General features: G+C 31.6%; 2 protein-coding genes across 2 annotated transcripts; both read left to right on the top strand.

The window, feature by feature from the left end:
- Positions 1-302: 302 nt before the first annotated feature.
- Positions 303-6,598, top strand: HELRODRAFT_189909 (hypothetical protein; the record flags this gene model as incomplete). Its single annotated transcript, XM_009033249.1, has 11 exons — positions 303-476; positions 877-1,023; positions 1,240-1,399; positions 1,496-2,002; positions 2,377-2,507; positions 2,634-2,732; positions 4,410-4,798; positions 4,987-5,199; positions 5,478-5,553; positions 5,707-5,781; positions 6,028-6,598. The coding sequence occupies 11 exons, from the start codon at positions 303-305 to the stop codon at positions 6,118-6,120; spliced, it is 2,064 nt and encodes a 687-aa protein (XP_009031497.1). The 3' UTR covers positions 6,121-6,598.
- Positions 6,599-9,295: 2,697 nt separating this feature from the next.
- HELRODRAFT_156183 (hypothetical protein) lies at positions 9,296-19,193 on the top strand (the record flags this gene model as incomplete). The annotated part of the gene is made up of 11 exons (XM_009033250.1): positions 9,296-9,424; positions 10,876-10,877; position 11,096; positions 12,125-12,222; positions 12,620-12,716; positions 15,470-15,622; positions 17,470-17,619; positions 17,886-18,038; positions 18,344-18,487; positions 18,698-18,821; positions 19,003-19,193. 11 exons carry the CDS (start codon positions 9,296-9,298, stop codon positions 19,191-19,193), a joined length of 1,242 nt encoding a protein of 413 aa, XP_009031498.1.
- Between the last annotated feature and the right edge of the window lie 1,619 nt (positions 19,194-20,812).

Here is a 20,812-nt window from a genome sequence, read left to right on the forward strand (position 1 = left end):
ATTTTTTTATAGTTTAGTTTCAACATCCTCAAAGTATAAAAGTAAAATTAAACACACACACACACACACACACACACACACACACACACACACACACACACACATACACATACAAACACACACACAACTGCATTGTTTATGTTACAACATTTTTTCAAGTACTTTCCTCAATATTACTTCTAATACTATTCAGACAGACCGCAATTACTTTCTACTAGAAAACAAACAACCACTGACAAAAGCATCACACAACGCGCAACTATTTGCAAGTGCAAGCAGTAATAATCATAACGCCATAGTAAATGTTCTTTACTGCCAATAACCATTTCAGCGTTATAAAGTCCCTGTTAACTGAACACGTGGAAAAGTATCTAAACGAGAGAGGGCAGTCAAAGATGGTGATGATGGGGACGGGTGGGGTTGCCAACATGCTGCTCACTAACTGGTTCGCCATGCTTCTATATGCGCCTATCAAGGTTCTTTACTGTTTGTTTGTTTGTTTGCTTTTGATCTGTTCTGTTTGTTTGCTTCATTCTGTGGTTCTGTGTTTGTCCTGCTAATTTTTTGTTTTTGATGAGATTCTTTTAAAACTGTTAGTGCAACTTTAGCTTAACAGTTTTGAGTTCTTTATGTTGAGCTGATAATTTTAATTGTGTGAATCAGATAATAATGAATAATTCACTAGATGAAACAACCGCGTTTTACCTTTCTTTCGGCTGATTAATTTAATTTTTAAAAGATTGAAAATTTTTCAGTACGATTTCAGAAGCTTGTTGTTCTTAATTTTCCAAGTGCTTCTACTTCACGAAACACTTTATAACTCACAAGAATGAGTGTAGCTACCATATACAAACTTATACCGATACTCGTCAGCAGCACACAGTGGGCTCTTCCTTCTACAAGTTGTTCTTGGCCATCAAGTACCAGATCAAAAGGGGTCCTGTTGATGACGTCACTGGTCAGTCCCTCTACAGTTTGAACGCTGATTGGCTGATCAACAGAAGAATAGAGTTTAAAACATTGGTTGAAACCATCTCTGGCTTTTTAATAATTTTTTGTTTTCTTTTTTGGGTGTAGTTAATTGGATAACTAAATTAGATGTAGTTAATGCTAGAAAATTTTACGTTACAAAACGTTACATTACTAAACATTGATATCATTACTGAAGTAACTCGAGTTGATTTTAATGCCCTCATATAATTACAACCAATGATGATTTTTTACGACTGCCACCGCCAGACACTCGTCGTCCTTGGACCAGACATCCAACTGAAGGAACGACGTCTGCTTCGAGTTCTTGACTGTGACACCGTCGATCAGGTGAAGGAAAAAATTCTGGATGCCCTCTACTGCAACCTGCCCTATTCAAACAGACCTAGGAAGGATTGCTTGGATCTAGGTAATGCCCCTTTTTGCGTGGTTCAATTTTTAGAAAAATTATGCTAACTTTTTTAAAAAAATTTTCTCATTTTTTCTTTATTTTTCGTTGAGTCAGAGTGGCATACGAGTTCGAAGGTGAGAATTAGACTGTCAGATAATGCAACATCTAAAAGTTTCAACAACTTGCAACACGCCAACAACACAAGTTACAACAGCATATACAACATCAACAACAACAATTTTAATTATCTGCCGACTTTATCTTATTACCGTGTTGCCGACATGTCTGTCATGGCCTTAGTTCCCAAAATTTCAAATCAAAATTTTCACTGCTGTCTAGAAGAGAAACTATCCAACAACAAAAACAAGAATAACTTTTCAAACAACAACAACACCAACAACTTCTATAGGTGCAACAGCAATAACGCTAACATCAACAACAATAACACACACATCAGCCCCACCACTATTCTTAACAACATTACTAGCAACAATAACATCAACAAAATTTCCAACAATGTCATCAACAATATCAACAACAACAACAAAGAAAAAAGCCGACACAACATACAGAAGGGATGTCTGAATGATGCTTGCAATAATTTCAGCATAATTCAGCATGGTTTGTTAGGTTACTGTGTCTGATTAAACGTTTGATTAAAAAGTATTTTATATTAAATTAGTATTTTTCTATAATTATTTTTCTAAAACAGAGATAATATTAATTTTTTGTCGTAGAAGATTCTGCCAAATCAGATGATTTTCAAAGTTGATTCAATTCAAATATGAAAAAATAAGTTGTGCGGATTATTTTTGGAATTAATTTTTATTAAAATTTATTCCCGAATTAAGATAAAACAAGAACCAATAACAACACCAACAACAACAACAACAATAATGATAATAATATTAATATCAACAAAAATAGTAATAACAACAATAACAATTCCTCAACTATCAATAGTAACAACAACAGTTATAACAAAATTAACGCAGACAACAATGATAAAACCATTAATACTATTACTACTACTACTAATAATAATAATAATAATAGTAATAATAATAATAATAACTCACGCCGCACTGATAATGATCAGAACAATCGATTGACGCCACGGCATTTGGTTAGTGTCGTTGAGAGTATATAACTTAAAAAAGTTGTAAAAATAATAGAAATAATGAAATAATAAATCAATTAATTGGTAGCAATAGATAGATTAATTTGATAACTCAATTAATTAATGTTTCAGGTGTCCAACTACTCTGATGACCGCAGTAAAACGTTACTGACCGCATCTCGACTGACCGACCACGATAACGAATTCATATCTGCCGTGTGCACTACTAAGGTTTTAAAAATAATTTAATTTCATTATTCATTCCTATTTAGATAATTTAATTTACTCATTTATTAATATTTTAGATTATAATTTTATGATACTCTATTTTGTTAAAATTGAATTTATCATTTGATCAAACCAGTGATGACGAGTACTTAAGTACATTTGTACTTAAGTACGTACTTAAGTACAAATGTAGTACTTAGATACTTATACTTAAGTATATATGAAAACCTGTACTTAAATACTTATACTTAAGTACATTTTCCAGTACTTGTACTTATAAGTAATAAATTTTTCCTGTAAGTACCAGAAAAATTTTAAGCAAAAATAAGATAATGTCAACATTTAAAAATTGAAAACTGTGATGAAAACACACACACACATTTTCACATTGACATTCTTGTTTATCTCTCTTATCAACATTTGTTCTTGTTTAGTCATGGATAGCGGGATGTTATGATAACCATTGGCTAATTGAGTCATTAAAAAAGGTGGTTAACTCACATCACTCTGACATCTATATATCTATATCATAGACTCTACATGATCTATATACACATGCACGCTATATATAGTAGTTATTATATATATATATATATATATATATATATATATATATATATAACAATCCTTATAAATATATGTGTTAAAGTGTTTTTGTTCACATTTTAAATATACGTGTTGAAGTGTTTTTGTTTACATTATAGATATAGGTGTTGAAGTGTTTTCGTTTACATTATAAATATATGTGTTGAAGTGATTTTGATGAAAACGTATATTTAGCCAGGCTGGAATGATTCTCACTCCTAAAAGAAATCGTTTAAGTGATGAATCATTTGAAACTTTACTTTTACTCAAAAAGAACAAACTCTTTTATTGATGTAAATAAATTACTGTAAATAATGAGTTGATTTCTGAGTTTAATAAATTTATAAATATTTCAAATTAACCATGGTATGTACTTAGGTACTTATGTACTTAGTACTTATACTTAGTACTTATAAGTATCAAGTATACAATTTGTTTTGGTACTTAGTACTTATACTTAAGTACTTTTATTGTTGAGTACTTAGTACTTATACTTAAGTACATTTTTTGAGTACTTACGTCATCACTGGATCAAACATTCTTACATTTTTTATGGTAAAAAAATTTCCTATCAGAATTTCTAAAAAAATTTTCAATTAAAATTCTTACGTGTTGATAGCGGTCGGTTAGTCAGGAAAAAAATTCTTTTTTCAATATTTTGAAATTTATAAAAAAAAATTCAAAATACATAGATATCTATATATCTGTCTCGAGACTAATATATAGATATAGATATATAGATACATTTTTCTATATTTATGCAAAAATACATGACATAGATATAAAAAATTAGTCTCTATATCTATGATATATAGCATAATGTATGTTATACAGCACAAGCAATCAACAATCGAAGTACAATCACACACAAACATGCAATGGCCTACAACGTGCAATTTGATATGAACCAAGAAGAGATGCTATCATATCCCACATGGTCTAGTGGTTAGGATTCCAGCCTTTCACGTTGGCGGCCCGGGTTCAATTCCCGGTGTGGGAAAAGTTTTTGTAGTGAAATATAATTGTGTAATAAAGAATATATTATAACAGAGTACTCGCATTTTTGTGTCTATGAATAATTTGATTTTTTTTTAGAAAGTTCTTGAAAGTTACATCTTTGATCTGTTCGAGGTGATCTTCTCAGTGCAGTACCGAACTCCAAATACGTCAAATACCGTCGATACACACCAAATATACCGCAGTCAGCAGACGAACTCCATAGCAGCATCACCGGCGCCAAAAACACCAGCAGCTTATCACGCTCAATTCAACAGAACAGCATTTCAACAGCAATGCAACACAACAGACCGCAAATCGCTGACGAACAACAACCAACAACACCACCACCAACAACAACAGAACCAACAACTCAATCTTTCATTATTGATGGCACCCATTAAGTTCATCTTTGACTTCCTTGACGAGCAAGCTCTCCAGTACGGTGTCGATGACACGAAAGTTGTCAACGCGTGGAAATCTAACAGGTTGAAGTATTTTATTTCAGTCATTTTTTTTACAAATAAACTTTTATTTAATTTTATTCACGATTTATTATTTAATAAATTTAATTAATTTGTTTTTTAAAAAATCGTTCGTTTCCTAATTCATTATAAGACAAAATTCACCGAAAAAAAGTTCTAAAATTTCAAAAAAAATTCCCTGAAAAAAACAGCCTACCTCTACGCATCTGGTTGAGCCTAATAAAGAATGTTGATCGTCTGTTTGACGTAAAACTGACGCCATCCGTGAAACGCAATCTGTCCGCCGTAGCCCAAATATTTAGAGACTGTTGCTCTAGTGATGTTCGCAAACTGACGAAGGATTCTAAGTTCAGTGAGCTGCTCTTTGCCAGGGAAGTCAAAAAATTCAAAAGAGTCGTTGAACAGTAATTTGAGGGATTAAATTCAATTTTATCACACAATTATGGAAAATATAAATAATATTCTAATTTAATATATTTTTGGCTTTTTTCTTTCCCAAGTCATTTCATTAAAACAAACAAAATCTACTGAGATATTAAACCTTAGTTATATTATTTTTGTAACGATATATCATACGATAAATTATCTAACACCGCAATTAAAAGATTTATTAATATGTATTTGCCAAATTACAATAAATTAAATATTACTAATTTTTTTTCCTAACAATTTTCCTGAAAAGTTATTACGAATCCGTCAAAAAGCTTCCATCATTATCCCATCACGAATTGTTATCTGACATATCTGAATGTATCTCGGTTTGACTTATTTTCTTTCAAGTAGTTTTACAAATTTAAAATCAAAAATTTCAAAATCATTTAATAAACAAACTCTTTATGAATAAACTATCTAGAGTTCTCAAATAAATCGAAATTTGTAAATAAATAGTAATGCCGTAAACCCATGTACAGGAACATGCGGACAGTTTCAACATGGAAAGAGCATTGTTGGAGTTGTACCACTTCGTTGAAGATCTCAGTGTTGAAGTCGGTCTCATAAACATTCACCGCTATTTCTGTTCATTCGCCATGCAATCGATAATTTTTCTAACTATTTGATAATTCATTTAAAGGCTTATGATAGAAATACTAATGATATTTGACGATTCTAAACTTCTATTAACAAACCTCCTATTAAAAAGTCAAAATGTCATACTCTACTGACAATAAGAAAAAAGTTAATATAAATAAATAATTTTCCGTAATAAATTCAACTTAAATTTTTCCAAACAGCTAATGCAATCATTGAATGAAAATGAGATGGCTCACAAATCCAACCTCTCATTTCACCTCAGCCAACTATGTCTCTCTATGTCGATAATATAACAGCTTATATACTCGATCAAATATTTCCTTTGTTATAATTTGAAATTAAATTTGAAAATTGTACGGTTAATATCTTATTTATTTACTTTTTTTTCTTTTGATTTGTTTAATTTAACATTTTTAATTCATCAGTGTAACGTTGGTTTTGAATTGTGGCAATCTTTTTCTCCTGCAAAACTTTAGATAAACATTTAAAATAATTTTTTTCTTAAAGTTTTTCAAATTTTATGCTCCTTTTTACTTTTCATTAATACTTCTCAAACGTAATTTAATTATTTGTAATTGTACTGTTTGATTTTTTTCTTAGTTTTATTCAAAATGGGTATTTTCTTCTGGTAACGGTAAATTTTCGTTTTCTGAAAGTTTCTTATTACAATTTGAAGTTCGTCATGCTTCAACAGGTTGTTATTTTTCATTTTAAGAGCCAAATACTTGTGACACTTTGTGACATTTCTTTTAAAAAAAACAAAACAATAAATAATTTTCTTTCATATATTTTTATATATTTTTTTTTCTCTTACTTTCATCTACGTAGAATAAAAAAACTTTTGCCTTTTCTTGATGATCCTACTCTTCTCCTTCTTGTTACTTCGTTAGTCTTATCTAGGATTGATTATTGTAACTCGCTCTGCTATGGTCTTCCTGACTCTATACTCTATCCTTTAAGTAAAGCTTTTAACTCTGCTGCTCGTCTAGTTGCTCGTGCCCCTTTCTTTTCTCATATATCTCCATATCTTGTTCTCTTGCACTGGCTACCTATAAAATATAGAATAATTTTTAAAATTTGCACGTTCATGTATAAGTCTCAATCTAAATTATTTCCTAAGTATTTATCAGATATATTAATTGAACCCTAAACGCCCCGGTTTACGATCGTCTTCTTCTTCTCGCTTTTTCTTAACTCGTGTTAAACACTCTTTTGCCAAATCTGCTTTTGCTTTTTCTGGTCCTTTTCTCTGGAACTCTCTACCTACTTCTCTGACTACTTCTCCATCACTTGCGAAGTTCAGAGCGGATCTCAAGACCCATCTGTTTTCAAAATTCATTGAGGAGCGCTGTTGAACATCGCGGAAATAGCGCTTTATAAGCTAATTGATTGATTGATTGATTGATTGTTGATTGATTGATTGATTGATCGATCGATCGATCGATCGATCGATCGATCGATCGATCGATCGATCGATTGATTGATTGATTGATTGATTGATTGATTGATTGATTGATTGATTGATTGATTGATTGATTGATTGATTGATTGATTGATTGATTGATTGATTGATTGATTGATTGATTGATTGATTGATATATGCACAACCATCAAACATATTAAAATATAAAAACTTGGCTCAGATCAATTGGTTTTATAGCAATTTCGAAGAGCCTTGCTAACCAGTGTTTGATTGATTGAATGTACGGCAGGGCTGATGTACTTAAGTTTCACCGAAAGCCGGTGCACAGATACATTTCCGCCGAGCCCTACCCACGTTAATTTTGACAGCCAATCATCGGCGAGATTCTCAAAGAAAGAGAACCCCGTAGTGATGAATGGCTGCTGTCCACTGGACTCCCTCCCACCATCAGCCACCATCGGTAGCGTCCCTCTGTAACACCCGTCGTTACTTCCAGCAAAGCCGACGCCGGATGCATAAGCATCTCAGCCAGGCTTGCATTCACTGCCACTGAAAGAACAAACATAGCGCGATGATGAACGTTTGAACGTTCACATCACAACCATTTCTGAACTTCCGTTATAAACAGTTCTACAAACTAATTATGCCACCGTGATTGATTGATTGAATGAATGGATGAATGGAAAATATACGTTTAGAAATTATGTAACAAATACGCCTAGAAACTAGAAATAATAACTAACAAACCAACACTAACAAATATTTTGGCGGTTTGATTCAGTGGTTTTTATGGCAATTTTCAATGTGCCTAGCTAACCAATATCTACAATCATCATCGTCATCGCCAGAATAACAATAACAATATTAACTATGTTAGAAAACATGACTATGTTAATAAACTTAAACATGTTAGAATACATGACTATGTTAACAAATAAGTCTAAAAATAATATTTAAAAAACGTGTAGAAGTAATCGGTTACAAAGTATAATAATTTACCAATACTACTAACTAATTTAGATTAATTAAATCAACAGTTAAACTAATTTAAATGTAGCCATGCAACAATCATACACCGCAAAATGTGTATATGCATATACAACAAAACAAAATCCGTGTACACCTCTCTATAACCGCGCAACTCTATATAACCGTGCAACTCTATATAAATCTATATAACCGTGCAAAATCTAAATAACCGTGCAACTCTATAACCCTAACCCTAACCCAACCAACCTCTGAAATCTTCTCCACTGTCATCCGATCATGATTTGACGATGACGACAACCATCCCTGAGAGATCATTAGACCAGCTAGAAAAAAAATTTCTGAATTTACCATCTGTGTGTGTGTGTTTGTTTGTGTGTGTGTGTGTGTGTGTGTGTGTGTGTGTGTGGTGTGTGGTGTGTGTGTGTTTGTTTGTGTGTGTGTGGGTGGGTGGGTGTGAGTGTGTTCCCACCAACCTCTGAAATCTTCTCCACTGCCATCCGATCATCATTTGACGATAACGACAACCACCCCTCTGCTCTGAGATCATTAGACCAGCTAAAAAAATTTTTTTCTGAATTTACCATATTAAAACGATGAAAAAAATAACTTCGGGATTTAATATTGAAAATTAAAAAAAATTAATTAACAATTATAACATTTCAAACGTAGCACTTAATGACTCGTGCAACACCACCATCTTCCGAACGGCAGAAAATTAGTTGTGTTGTGTTTTTTTTGCCTCTTCCTTTTGTTGCCCTCCTGTGCGTACGATAGTGTGGAAAACATATTGGTGTTATTTAAAAATTTAAATATGGTATCCAATAACAATAAACTATATAAATATGTAATAATTAGCGAAAATGATCCAGCCATATATAGTCGATTTTATTTTTCGGTCTAATCAGTCGGTATCGGCTAGTTGCACATCTCTATTCGGTATCATGTATTCAATGCGATCGCTCTTGTTTTTCATCATTTCGGTATTATAGGTTTTATATGTGGTTTAGAGTTATTTAAGTGAAAATAAATTGAAGTTCCATATTTATTTTAAAATCATGTCGTCGATACAATCAGTGTCAACGAAACAAAAGAAGAAGCGGATCAAGGCGGTGCACCAGAAGTTGAGGGTTTTCAGGGCCAAGGAGCCCCTGCTAGGAATAATCATGTGGGGCGTCAATCACTCGGTTTGTTCAAACTTTGTTGGCATCCATTTTAAATTAATTTATTTCATTCATGATGTTCGTTAATTTTGGTAAATTTTTACAATATAATATTTGTTAGAGTAAGGTTAATAAAATAATAATTGTAAGAAGAATACTTTTTAAGTTTTAATTTTTAATATTTAATTAAAAAACTTTTATTTTAAATTTAACATTTATTCAAGTTTTCATTTACTGATAGAAATTTAATGATACATCAATTGTTCACAATAAAATTTGACAATTTTATCATCTATTTATTTTACCATCTGTCATCGGATCATCTCTTATACCAGGGGTGGGCAAATTATGGCCCGCATGCGGCCTGCAAAGCTATTTTATGCAGCTCGCAAGGCCTTGTTTGCCCAAAAAATGTCACTAGCCAGACATTTTGACCAAAAAAAGGAGCCAAAAATCTTTAAAAAATTCTCCCCCGGGTCGAAAAAGTTTGCTTTTCAAGTACATATGTGGTTTTCAAAAGTAAAATAGTTCCAATGTGGCCCTAAGAGCAAAAAGTTTGCCCAGCCTTGTCGTATACAGTCTTTCTTATCTTTCTTTCTAGCTAATGTCTAATGCTAAATGCCAATTTTATATTTCGATTAGAGGTTGTAATCTACTTTATCAATTTATTTATCTCATTTCTGATTTCTCTGTTCTGTCTCTTTTAGTGTACAAAAAATAATGAATAACATTTTTTAATTGCTTAATTGATGTTTTATAGAATATAGTAAACAATATAGAAAGTCTTCTAACTGCAGAAATCAGATCAACATTCTTTTGTTATAACTTTTTAATTTAAATTTTAAATCAAAAGTTTTTGTTATTTTTCAGTGAGGTATATCTTTTTGTAATACAAAAATTTGATGAAATAAAGTTTAACCAGCTATTTAACTTTTAATAGTAGTAAATAAAGTTTATTAGTAAAGTAAAGTAAATAAAGTTAGTAATAAATATAGGCTTGTTCAATTTTTTGTGGAAAGTCTAGAAAATTTTTATATATTCTGGCAGAGATAAAAATGTCAGAAGCATAGAGTTTTATATCTGTGATAAGCAGCCATTTATTTTCAAATTTTGAATTTTGTCTTTTAATTCAACAATTTCTATATTCATCAATTCATTAATTCATCAATTTCTATATTACATATTACGTACATAATGTGTAATGCAGATTAGTTTAGTATTGTGTTGTTGTGTGAAGTAAATATCATAACATATAATTTCTTATTGTCATATTATTTTTAATATTCGAGATTTTTTTGGCATCTGGTTTTGCAGTTTACAATTTATTTCAACTAATCTCTCTGTCTGTTGCTTTTTTCATGTCTTGAAATAAAATAATTCCACCATATTAAAAGATTGTTACTAAATAATTTCACAATAAGAATAATTATTGATAATTATCACAATTAAATAATTATTATCAAAATTATGAGAAGAGGTAGGGTGATTATGTATGCAATTAATTACTTCTTGATGTGTTTCAACTGTATCATATTATTAGAAGATAACAAAGATGATAAAATAATTAAAAAGCTCTTTCTATGTACCAGGCAAACAAGAAATAGGCTTGTGTAATTATCCCATGTTTTACACACACACCACACACACACACACACACACACACACACACACACACACACACACACACACACACAGAGTGAGAGAGAGAGAGATTTGTGTGCAAATTTATTTATGTATGTGGTGCTGTGTATGTGTAGGTGTTTGTACATATCTGTTAATTTGTGAGTGTGTGTGGTGTGTTTGTGCGTGCGTGTGCGTGCGCGTGTGTGTGTGTGTCTTCTATTTAGTCTTTCTGAATTTATTTTATTTTCTTTTATAAATGCATGACTACTCTTATACTAATTATTCACTTCTCTCTCTCTCTCTCTCTCTCTCCTCTCTCTCTCTCTCTCTCTCTCTCTCTCTCTCTCTCTCTCTCTCTCTCTCTCTCTCTCTCTCTCTCTCTCTCTCTCTCTCTCTCTCTCTCTCTCTCTCTCTCTCTCTCTCTCTCTCTCTCTATTGCTAGATAATTCATTTTCTTTTTTTTTCACTAATTAATTTTCCATTTTCCATTGTTTTGAATAATTTGTTGGACTTTTATATACTATTAATAGAAAAAAATCACTTTATTTTTCATGGTAATTTTTGACACCATGTCTTTACTCACATCATTCTTTATGTATACACATTCAGGGTAACTACATTTGGAAGAATCATGGATCATCAATACATTTCTGCTCTTATATTAATAATAATAAACATTTGATTGGTTTCTTGTTATTTTTATAAATATTATTATTACTACCATAATTAGTATTATATATATATATATATATATATTTATATATATATATAGTATAACTATTATTATTCTTATTACTACCATAATTATTAGTATAATCAACTGGTGGCCTGTTTTGCCATTTTCTGTTCTCCATATCTTATTTAATTTTATTTGATTCATTTTCCATTTAATCTTGATTTGATGAATAAAACTTGAAAAATAAAAAATTTCTTATTATTAATATAGCTATCGTCATTATGAGTATAGTTATCGTCAATAGGTTTTGTCTCAATACTTATAAATACACATCAAGCCTTAATTTCCATACAACTTTAAAACCTGACCACCAAGCAAGAACTTTATCATCATCATTATTATTGTGTAATAATTGTTTTTCACAGATAAACGAATTGAGCCTGGTTAATCCGCCTGTCATGCTCATGCCAGATGATTTCAAGGCCTACTCCAAGATAAGAATAGACAACCATCTATTTAACAAGTTGATTTTATGTTACTTTTTTAAAAAATACTTCTTGGTAATCCTTTGCCATATCAATTAATTGATTAATTAATTACTGACTGACTTAATTCATTACTGACTTAATTCATTACTGACTTAATTAGTTACTGACTTAATTAATTATTGACTGATTTATTACTGACTTGACAATATATATATATTTCAATTCTTGGTACGTTGTCTTATAAAATGCTATGTGGCTGGCTGACTATAATGACTGAGATGATAATGATGATAATTGTGATAGTGGAAATAATTATATTAGTAAAAATTATAATGATAATAATAATAGCAGTCTAATATTTTTTTTTATTTAACCAATTTTTTTTGTAAAGATAAAAAGGAATTAAAATGTAATAAATCGTCAATCGACCAGAGAGAATATGCCGAGCCATTTCAAATTCAAAGAATGGTGTCCACTGGTTTTTAGGAATCTAAGGGAGAGATTTTCTGTTGATGAAGACTGTTACATGGTTCGTTACTTTTTATGTCATTTCACTCTCATTTGATGGAGTGAGCGGGTATAGGCTCTCTCTCTCTCTCTCTCTCTCTCTCTCTCTCTCTCTCTTTCTCTCTCTCTCTCTCTCTCTCTCTCTCTCTCTCTCTCTCTCTCTCTATCAATCTATCTACTTGCTGTGTATACGTTTTTCTTTTTGCTCTCTTTCTCACTCTTTTGTTAAAGGGAATAACTCATATATTCGTTTATTTTTCTATTCATTTGTCCATTCTTTTGATCATTCGTTCATTCATTCATTTATTCTTTCACTGTTGTTTGATAACTTTTCACGATTTTCAATATGAGTTAATAATTGTAATGTGTCTTTTTTATTTAATTTGCAAAGGAGCGTTAGTTACATAATGGTATTGATTTTTCAGTTTTCCGATCATTATTATTATCATCATCATTTTATTGTTTCAAATTTATAAAATATGAGGATAAAAAATTATTTTAACGTATCTAATACTACTACTAGTACTGCTGCTGCTACTGCTACTACTACTACTACTACATAATAATAATAATAATAATAATAATAATAATAATAATAATAATAATAATAATAATATGTATTTATTAAATAATTACTTGCGAATTAAAAAGTTCCAATAAGGAATTGCAGTTGAAACTTTAAACAACAATTGAGATCCTGTTGTTGTAACTTTGCTCTGTCTATTTTTAAAAATTTTGTAATTTATTACACGCACGTACACACACACACACACACACACACACACACACATATATACATATATATATACAGGCACGCACGCATACACGTACATACAACTCTCACACAAACAAAAACATACGGGCACAGATACAACATGCCTGCTTACTAGCATTCACATATAAACATTCACTCACTATTTAAAGAAACAAATGGTTTCTCAAAACAGCAGAAATTTTTTTTCTCAATCCTGAAATCTCTCAACATTTCTGTTACAAATCAACTTATCACTTTAATTCACTCCACTTTCTTTCTTTCTCTCTCTCTCTCTCTTTCTCTCTCTCTTTCTCTCTCTCGCTCTCTCCCTAACTTTCCTTGTTACCAGTTAACTCAGTTATCTCTGGTTAATTATATTCTTCATCTCAGTCATAATTACTATTTGAGAGGTTATTCACATTATTTTTATTTCCATTCTTATTGCGGGTTGCTATGAATAAATTTATTGTTATTTTTCCTCTCTGTGTTATTTTCTTTCTGCATTGCAGCTGATTAAACTAGTGTTTTTTGTTGAATTGTTGAAAAAAACAACAGTTACATATTTTTAGTAGTTGGCTACCTATTTGGCTTTTTTGTATTAGAATAGTACGTTTGGTTTTTAATAATTTTAAAATCAGTTTTTAGAGGAAAAATATCATATTTCATTCTACTTAAAAATATTTGAACATATTTGCGCCAGGAGAGGATGAATGACTTTATTGCAGTTCGATACAATTCTCTCTCTTCGATATTTTCCAGCTGCATCAGCAACAATCACACAGTGCCTGTTAACACACGTGAAACAACGCATCACACACATTGCATGTTATATGTGCGGATCTTTGAGCAATTGAATCCAGTCACTGCAGTAGCACTGCCACGCACTTTACCATTACACCATTGCGCGTTGCCCTTTGGTATTACGTAAATCAATTAATCCATTTTAAAATTAAACGTTATTCCATTATAATCCCATTAGCTTCATGTCTTATACCTCTCCACCACTACATCAATTTTTCTAACTTTAGTTCAGTTCTGTTATATAAATACTTTTATATATCTTTATAAGATACATGTTTTATGTATGCTTGTAATGTGTCTTTATACATGTACATATAAAGTTTAATAATACTAATGCTACTACTATTACTACTACTACTACTGCTGCTTCTACTACTAATATTACTATTACTGATACTACTACTTATAATAATAATTTATATTTTTATCTCTTCTTGCATTTCTTGTAGTATAAGCCTGCCAGATGTTGGCGCTTAATATTGTCACTATCAAGTGATTCTTTAAGTAATGTGCCTTTTTTCTTCTCTTTCTTTCTTATTTTTTATAGATGGATGGGCAAACGAAAGGACAGACAGACAGATAGATAGGCAGACAAATAGATGGATGGATGGATGGATGGATGGATGGATGGATGGATGGATGGATGGATGGATGGATGGATGGATAGATAGATAGATAGATAGATAGATAGATAGATAGATAGATAGATACATAGATTCTTGAGATACATACTTGTGTAGTTTCAATAGTACTTTTGCGGGCTTGCACAAAAAGAGGCGTTTTATAAATAATAATAACATTGCTTTATTATCATTTCATTGTTGTATTGTTATTGTTGCTGTTAGGAGACTGCTGATGATTATTTTGAATATTCATGACGTGAAGTGAGTTCGTCAGAGTGCATCATCAAACATTGCTAACTTAAAATAGTTCAGTGCAGTTGTTTGTACTTTAATTTAATTTATGTACCCATCATGATGTAACATAAATACTCCACAAATATTCCGAACAGCGTATCACACTCACGCACGCACGCGAATGCACAGGAGAGAGAGAGATATGTGAAATATGAAAATAAATGACGTTTGCATACATACATACATACATACATACATACATACATACATACATACATACATACATACATACAATCCTTAAAAAGTTGATTTGACATTTTACCATAGTTATTTTTTAAGCTATTTATTGACTAATTTGAACAGAACTCCTTGGTGAAGCACTGCCCGACAGATATCGACTCACCAGGCAAAAGTGGTGCCAGGTTTCTGATCAGCCATGACAGGAAGTACATCCTGAAAACGATTACCACTGAAGATGTCGCCGAAATGATCAGGATCCTGAAAGATTACCACCAGGTTGTTGTTATTGTGTCGTGTGTGTGTGTGTGTGTGTGTGTGTGTGTGTGTGTGTGTGTGTGTGTGTGTGTGTGTGTGTAGTGTTTACGTGCGTGTGTGTAGTATCCCTAGAATAGTGCTTCTATCATTTATCAATCAAGAAAAACAGTTTTTCGAGTTTTCTAAGTTTTCTTCATTTCGTTTTTTAAAGACAACTTAATGCTTTCACCATTGATAAACTAAACTCTCTGTATATGCTCGTTTGTCATTGTGATTATGAGGATGAGGATGATGATGAGGATGATGATAGTAGCTATAATGATAACGTTGATGGTGGCGTGGTTGTGTGTATGTTTATTGTTATATAGCATATGTCATATCCTCATCATCATATTGTTATCATATTATACTTCACAGATTCTTTAATTACTTTGGCAGTTTTATTTATTTATTTTATGTAATGAACTTTTATTGGTTTGCTGAAATTGTATGCATTCTATTTGTTGTTGTTGTTTTTGTTAATTGTTGTTATTATTAATAATAATGTAATGATCTAACTAATTGCTGTCATTATGTTTTACTATTTTTTGTCTTTCTTGTTCACAAGAAGAACTAATTAAAGTTTTATTTCCTGGTAACTTTAATAGACCCTGATGACACATTTGGATTTTTCAAACGAATTTATAATGAAAAACAATTAATAATTCATTCATTTTATGAATCTAAATTGAAAATTTTAATTTTAAATTTGTAACAGGTTTTAAAGAAATTTGAATTTAATTTCAAGATTAAAGCAGATTTTTAAGAATAAAATGTTTTGTTTTTGTAATAAAATTTTATTTATTTATTTCGAAACAAAAGGTTTCATTCTTATTGTTGTAAGCAGCATAGAAGAATGATGTAAATCATGATTTGGTTATAAATTAATACTACATACAACATTGTATAAATGAACAGTTACTGTTATTTGTTGCCGATGGGATTGTTGTTGTTAATGCCGTTGCTGTTGTTGTTGTTTGTTGATGTTATTGTAGATTTCCTGCTATATTTGTTGCTGTTTTGTTGTTGTTTTTGTTGTTATTTACAATGAAAACGAATTAAAATAATGCACATAGAATTTTTTTTTATTTCCAACCTGAATTATTTTATCTTTAGTTTCATTAATGTTCATGTAATGATCATTCCTTCAGATATTAAATCATCTACATTCATTTTATCTAAAATTTTGGTTACAGAAGTTACACATATATTTACCTTGTATGTATCTCTTTCTCTCTCTCTTTCTCTCTCTCTCTCTCTTTCTCTCTCTTTCTGTGTATGTGTGTGTTTATTTGAGTCTGTCTGTCTGTATGTGTGTTTGTATAAATTTGCTTGTTTATTTATCTGTTTTCTATGATATTTTTGTTGAATGGAAGGAATTCTTGATATCAAATGTTTGTTAGTTTAATGAGCATATGCTGTTATCTTTTGTTGGGGTCTTGTCATGCCTTGCCTGTGTTTTATTACAGAGATTAAATTATTATTACTTTTATACAATTAATCTTTAGATGTTTTGTTATTTGTGTTAGAAATTTTCATTATACTGTTTTTCGGTTATGTATCTTTATTACATTTGATATCTCATTATTGGCTGGCCAACAAATTTAATTCAATGTTGAAAGGTTGTCAAAGTATTTTTCGTTCAGTATAATTAATAGTCATATTAGGAAAATATGATTGCGTATCAAAACTATACTATAATAAAATATGGCGTAATATAATTGATGATTATGTTATGATTTATTAATAAATAATCTTTTAAATCATGAAAATACAATTTATATTTCTTATTGTCTTGACCTCTAAACACTTATATGAAAAAACAACAGTATGTGGTAGAGCACCATGCGGAGACAAGACTTCCCCATATACTGGGCATGTACAAGATATGTATCAACGATACTGACACTCATCACGTTATGGTCATGAAGAATGTCTTCTCGGCTGGTTTCAACATACATAGGAAGTACGATCTCAAAGTGAGAATCATATTGTTTATTTGTTGTTGTTGTTGCTGCCGTTGCTGTTGTTGCTGTTTTTGTTGGGTGTGTTGGTTTCAGTAGTTTCTTATTGTTTTTTTGTTGGTGTGGTTTGTTTGATGAGATTTATTTAACAATACGTTTGTCATCGTCCTTAACGATCGTGAATAGAATATCGTAACATTTATTAACATCACCTCATTCGCCAGCATGTTTCACCAAACTTAACAGCCACATCACACCACATCACATCCATTACAACGTAGGGTTCGACAGTAGCCCGGCAGGCTAGTGAGAAGGAAAGGGCCAAAGAACTGCCAACTTTAAAGGACAACGACTTCCTCAGTGAGAAGACCTCCATACACATTCATAAGGACGACAAAGCCAAACTCATCAAGATCCTTGAAGCTGATTCTACCGTTAATTTTATTTAGAAATTTTTTTTATTCTTTAAAAAATCAGAATCTGTCTGTCAAATGCAGAAACTTTTACAGCATGTAAATTTTGATAACTGAATTAGAATTTGAAAAGAAATACATTTTTCAATACAAAGGCCGATTTAGCGTCCATTTATAAAATGTTACCAACGTTTATATTGTTGGCTTGTTAGTATATAAGTAAATATATTGACGTCATTAATTTAGATGTTACTGATTAAATTTTTAATTGCTCAAATTCACATACCCTGATAAGATATTTACGTAACAAATGTACTGACCATCAGTTCCTGGCCAGTTTGAATCTGATGGATTACAGTTTGCTGGTCGGCATACACGAAGTTAATCATCCTTCCAATTTCGTGGACGAGGACGATGAAGAGGAGGATGATGAAGATTTGGAACAGGAAGACGAAAACAACGCTAACGACGTCACTAATGAAACCATCCAAACTCCAAAGCAGCAACAACCGCAACAAGAGACCCAGCCACAACAACAGCCACCACAACAGCAACGACACGAAACAAACGAATTGCCGCCGCCGCCACAACAGCCACCACAGCAGCGAGAGATGAAGAGTGGTATTTTAAAAAAGCAGGTATCGATCCAGGACCAGCCGGACCATCGCCAGTGGCAACAGAGCAGCATGTTTACCACACCTCCGTCCTCACCTCGCATTCGAACGGAGAGTGACGGAGATTACGTCTACGAGTATGAACCGGATCAGAATGATCCCGGCTACTTTGCAATCAAATCTAACGACAGTAAGCTCGCTTTTTAGTAATTTTGATTTTGAATTTTTATTAGTTTGCTTGCTGTGGGTTGAATTTTTAAGAAGATTTAACTTTTTCGAACAGCTAACCAGTGAAACATCAACCACCACAACAATCACCACACTCGCCAAACACCGCCACAACAATCACCACATCACACCCACCGCGACAGAAAGTCCACAGCCAGTGATCTACTTCATGTCACTTATCGACATCCTGACTCGATACGGGGTTAAGAAGAAAACGGCGAAGGCAGCCAAAACTATGAAGCACGGCGCCGGGGCCGAGATATCAACGGTTAAACCTGATCAGTATGCTAAGAGGTTCATGGAGTTCATCGATCGAATTATTGTGGTCGATTGATGAGAGGGCTTTTACGATTTTCTAATTGATTGATTTTTTTATTGGTTGGTTGGTTGGCTGATTGATTGATTGATTGATTGATTGATTGATTGATTGATTGATTGATGTTTTCATCTGTAAATGACATTATGGTTAGATTAACTTACACTAATCAGTTTAAATTTCATTCAGAAAGACTTTTAATTTTCAAACAATTCTAACCAACACATAACACCTGCAAATATGTGCGTGCCTGTTTTGCAAATGATCTGAAATGCTGGATTTTGTTTTTTTTTTGTGATGTGTGTGTTTGTGTGCGTGTGTGTGCGCGTGTGATGAGTGTGTGGGTGATGTGTGCGTATGTGATGTGTGTGTGTGTCCGTTTGTCTCGGCAAAAATTTTTAATCTTAATTCATTTATTGATTTCACTTTTTTTCCCTCTCCTGTCACAGAGTCATCAACGGCCATCTTACTTTTCCATTTTTTTTGCCTATGATCCAAATTATATTCTTGTTATTAGATTCCTACGTATTTCTACTCAATTTGTTTCGTTCTTATCTGTCTCCTTCTCTAACTTTAGTGCTTTTTTTAATTGTACTTTATTATTAATTAATTGATTGATTGTACTTGATTGATTAATTAATTGTTTAATTAATTAATTGATTGATTAATAAATTAGTTGTTTTAATCTAAATTGATTGATTGGCTGGTGAAGTGAGAACTTTGATGATATTAGTTGCATGAATGAATTTTTTTTTTACTGTAGCCAATTAAATTTTAATTATCTTTTTAAATTAATTTACATCTTCTTCATTTTTAATTGAGGTAGATCCAAATTCGATTCCCATTAAAATGTTTTAGTGTATTTTTTCTTCAAAAAATTTCTTCCACACTGTCAAATTTGTCCTTTCGGTTAGAATATGATTGATTGGTATTAATTGGTTGGCTGTCTTTGACGGCTGAGTGATTGAGTGAGTGAGTGAGTGAGTGATTGATTGAGTGAGTGAGTGAGTGAGTGAGTGAGTGAGTGAGTGAGTGAGTGAGTGAGTGAGTGAGTGAGTGAATGTATATTATTATTTTCCAAGCTTATGAGCCACGTATAAGGTCCAAAAATTTAAATTCACTTTAGAAAGTTCATTCGTATCGTACGTAGTAGAGATACCACCATGTAGATTAATTACATTATGCTGCCCAGTATTAGCATGGTTTTAGTTATTTGTATTATTGTTGTTTATTGTTACTATTATTTTTTAAATTGTCATTATTATTATATTTTTTTATTAGCTGTTGTGTGTTTAGTTGTTGTTAATGTTCGCTTGTCATTATTTGATTTGTTTTTGTGATCATTTTTCAGTTGGAGTTTCTCGGATGATAAGTAATTTGGTTAACTGAAATTATTGTTGTAATTTGTTAAAAAGATTAAATGTAATTGATTTTTATTGGAATTGATTTCTTTGGTTATTTAGTTGTAAAATTGTTTTCATGAAATCTACAGAATATTTTCAGAACTTTGGGGCAAGTAATCGTAGAGATTTATAGAATTTGAATGGCAGGAAATGATTAGATTGCTCCATGTTTTGTTTGCTTGTTATAATCAGAGAGACAGAGCGAGAAAAAGGACGAGAGAGAGAGAGGGAGAG

This window comes from Helobdella robusta, assembly GCF_000326865.2.
Source record: "Helobdella robusta unplaced genomic scaffold HELROscaffold_9, whole genome shotgun sequence".
NCBI lineage: Eukaryota > Metazoa > Annelida > Clitellata > Rhynchobdellida > Glossiphoniidae > Helobdella > Helobdella robusta.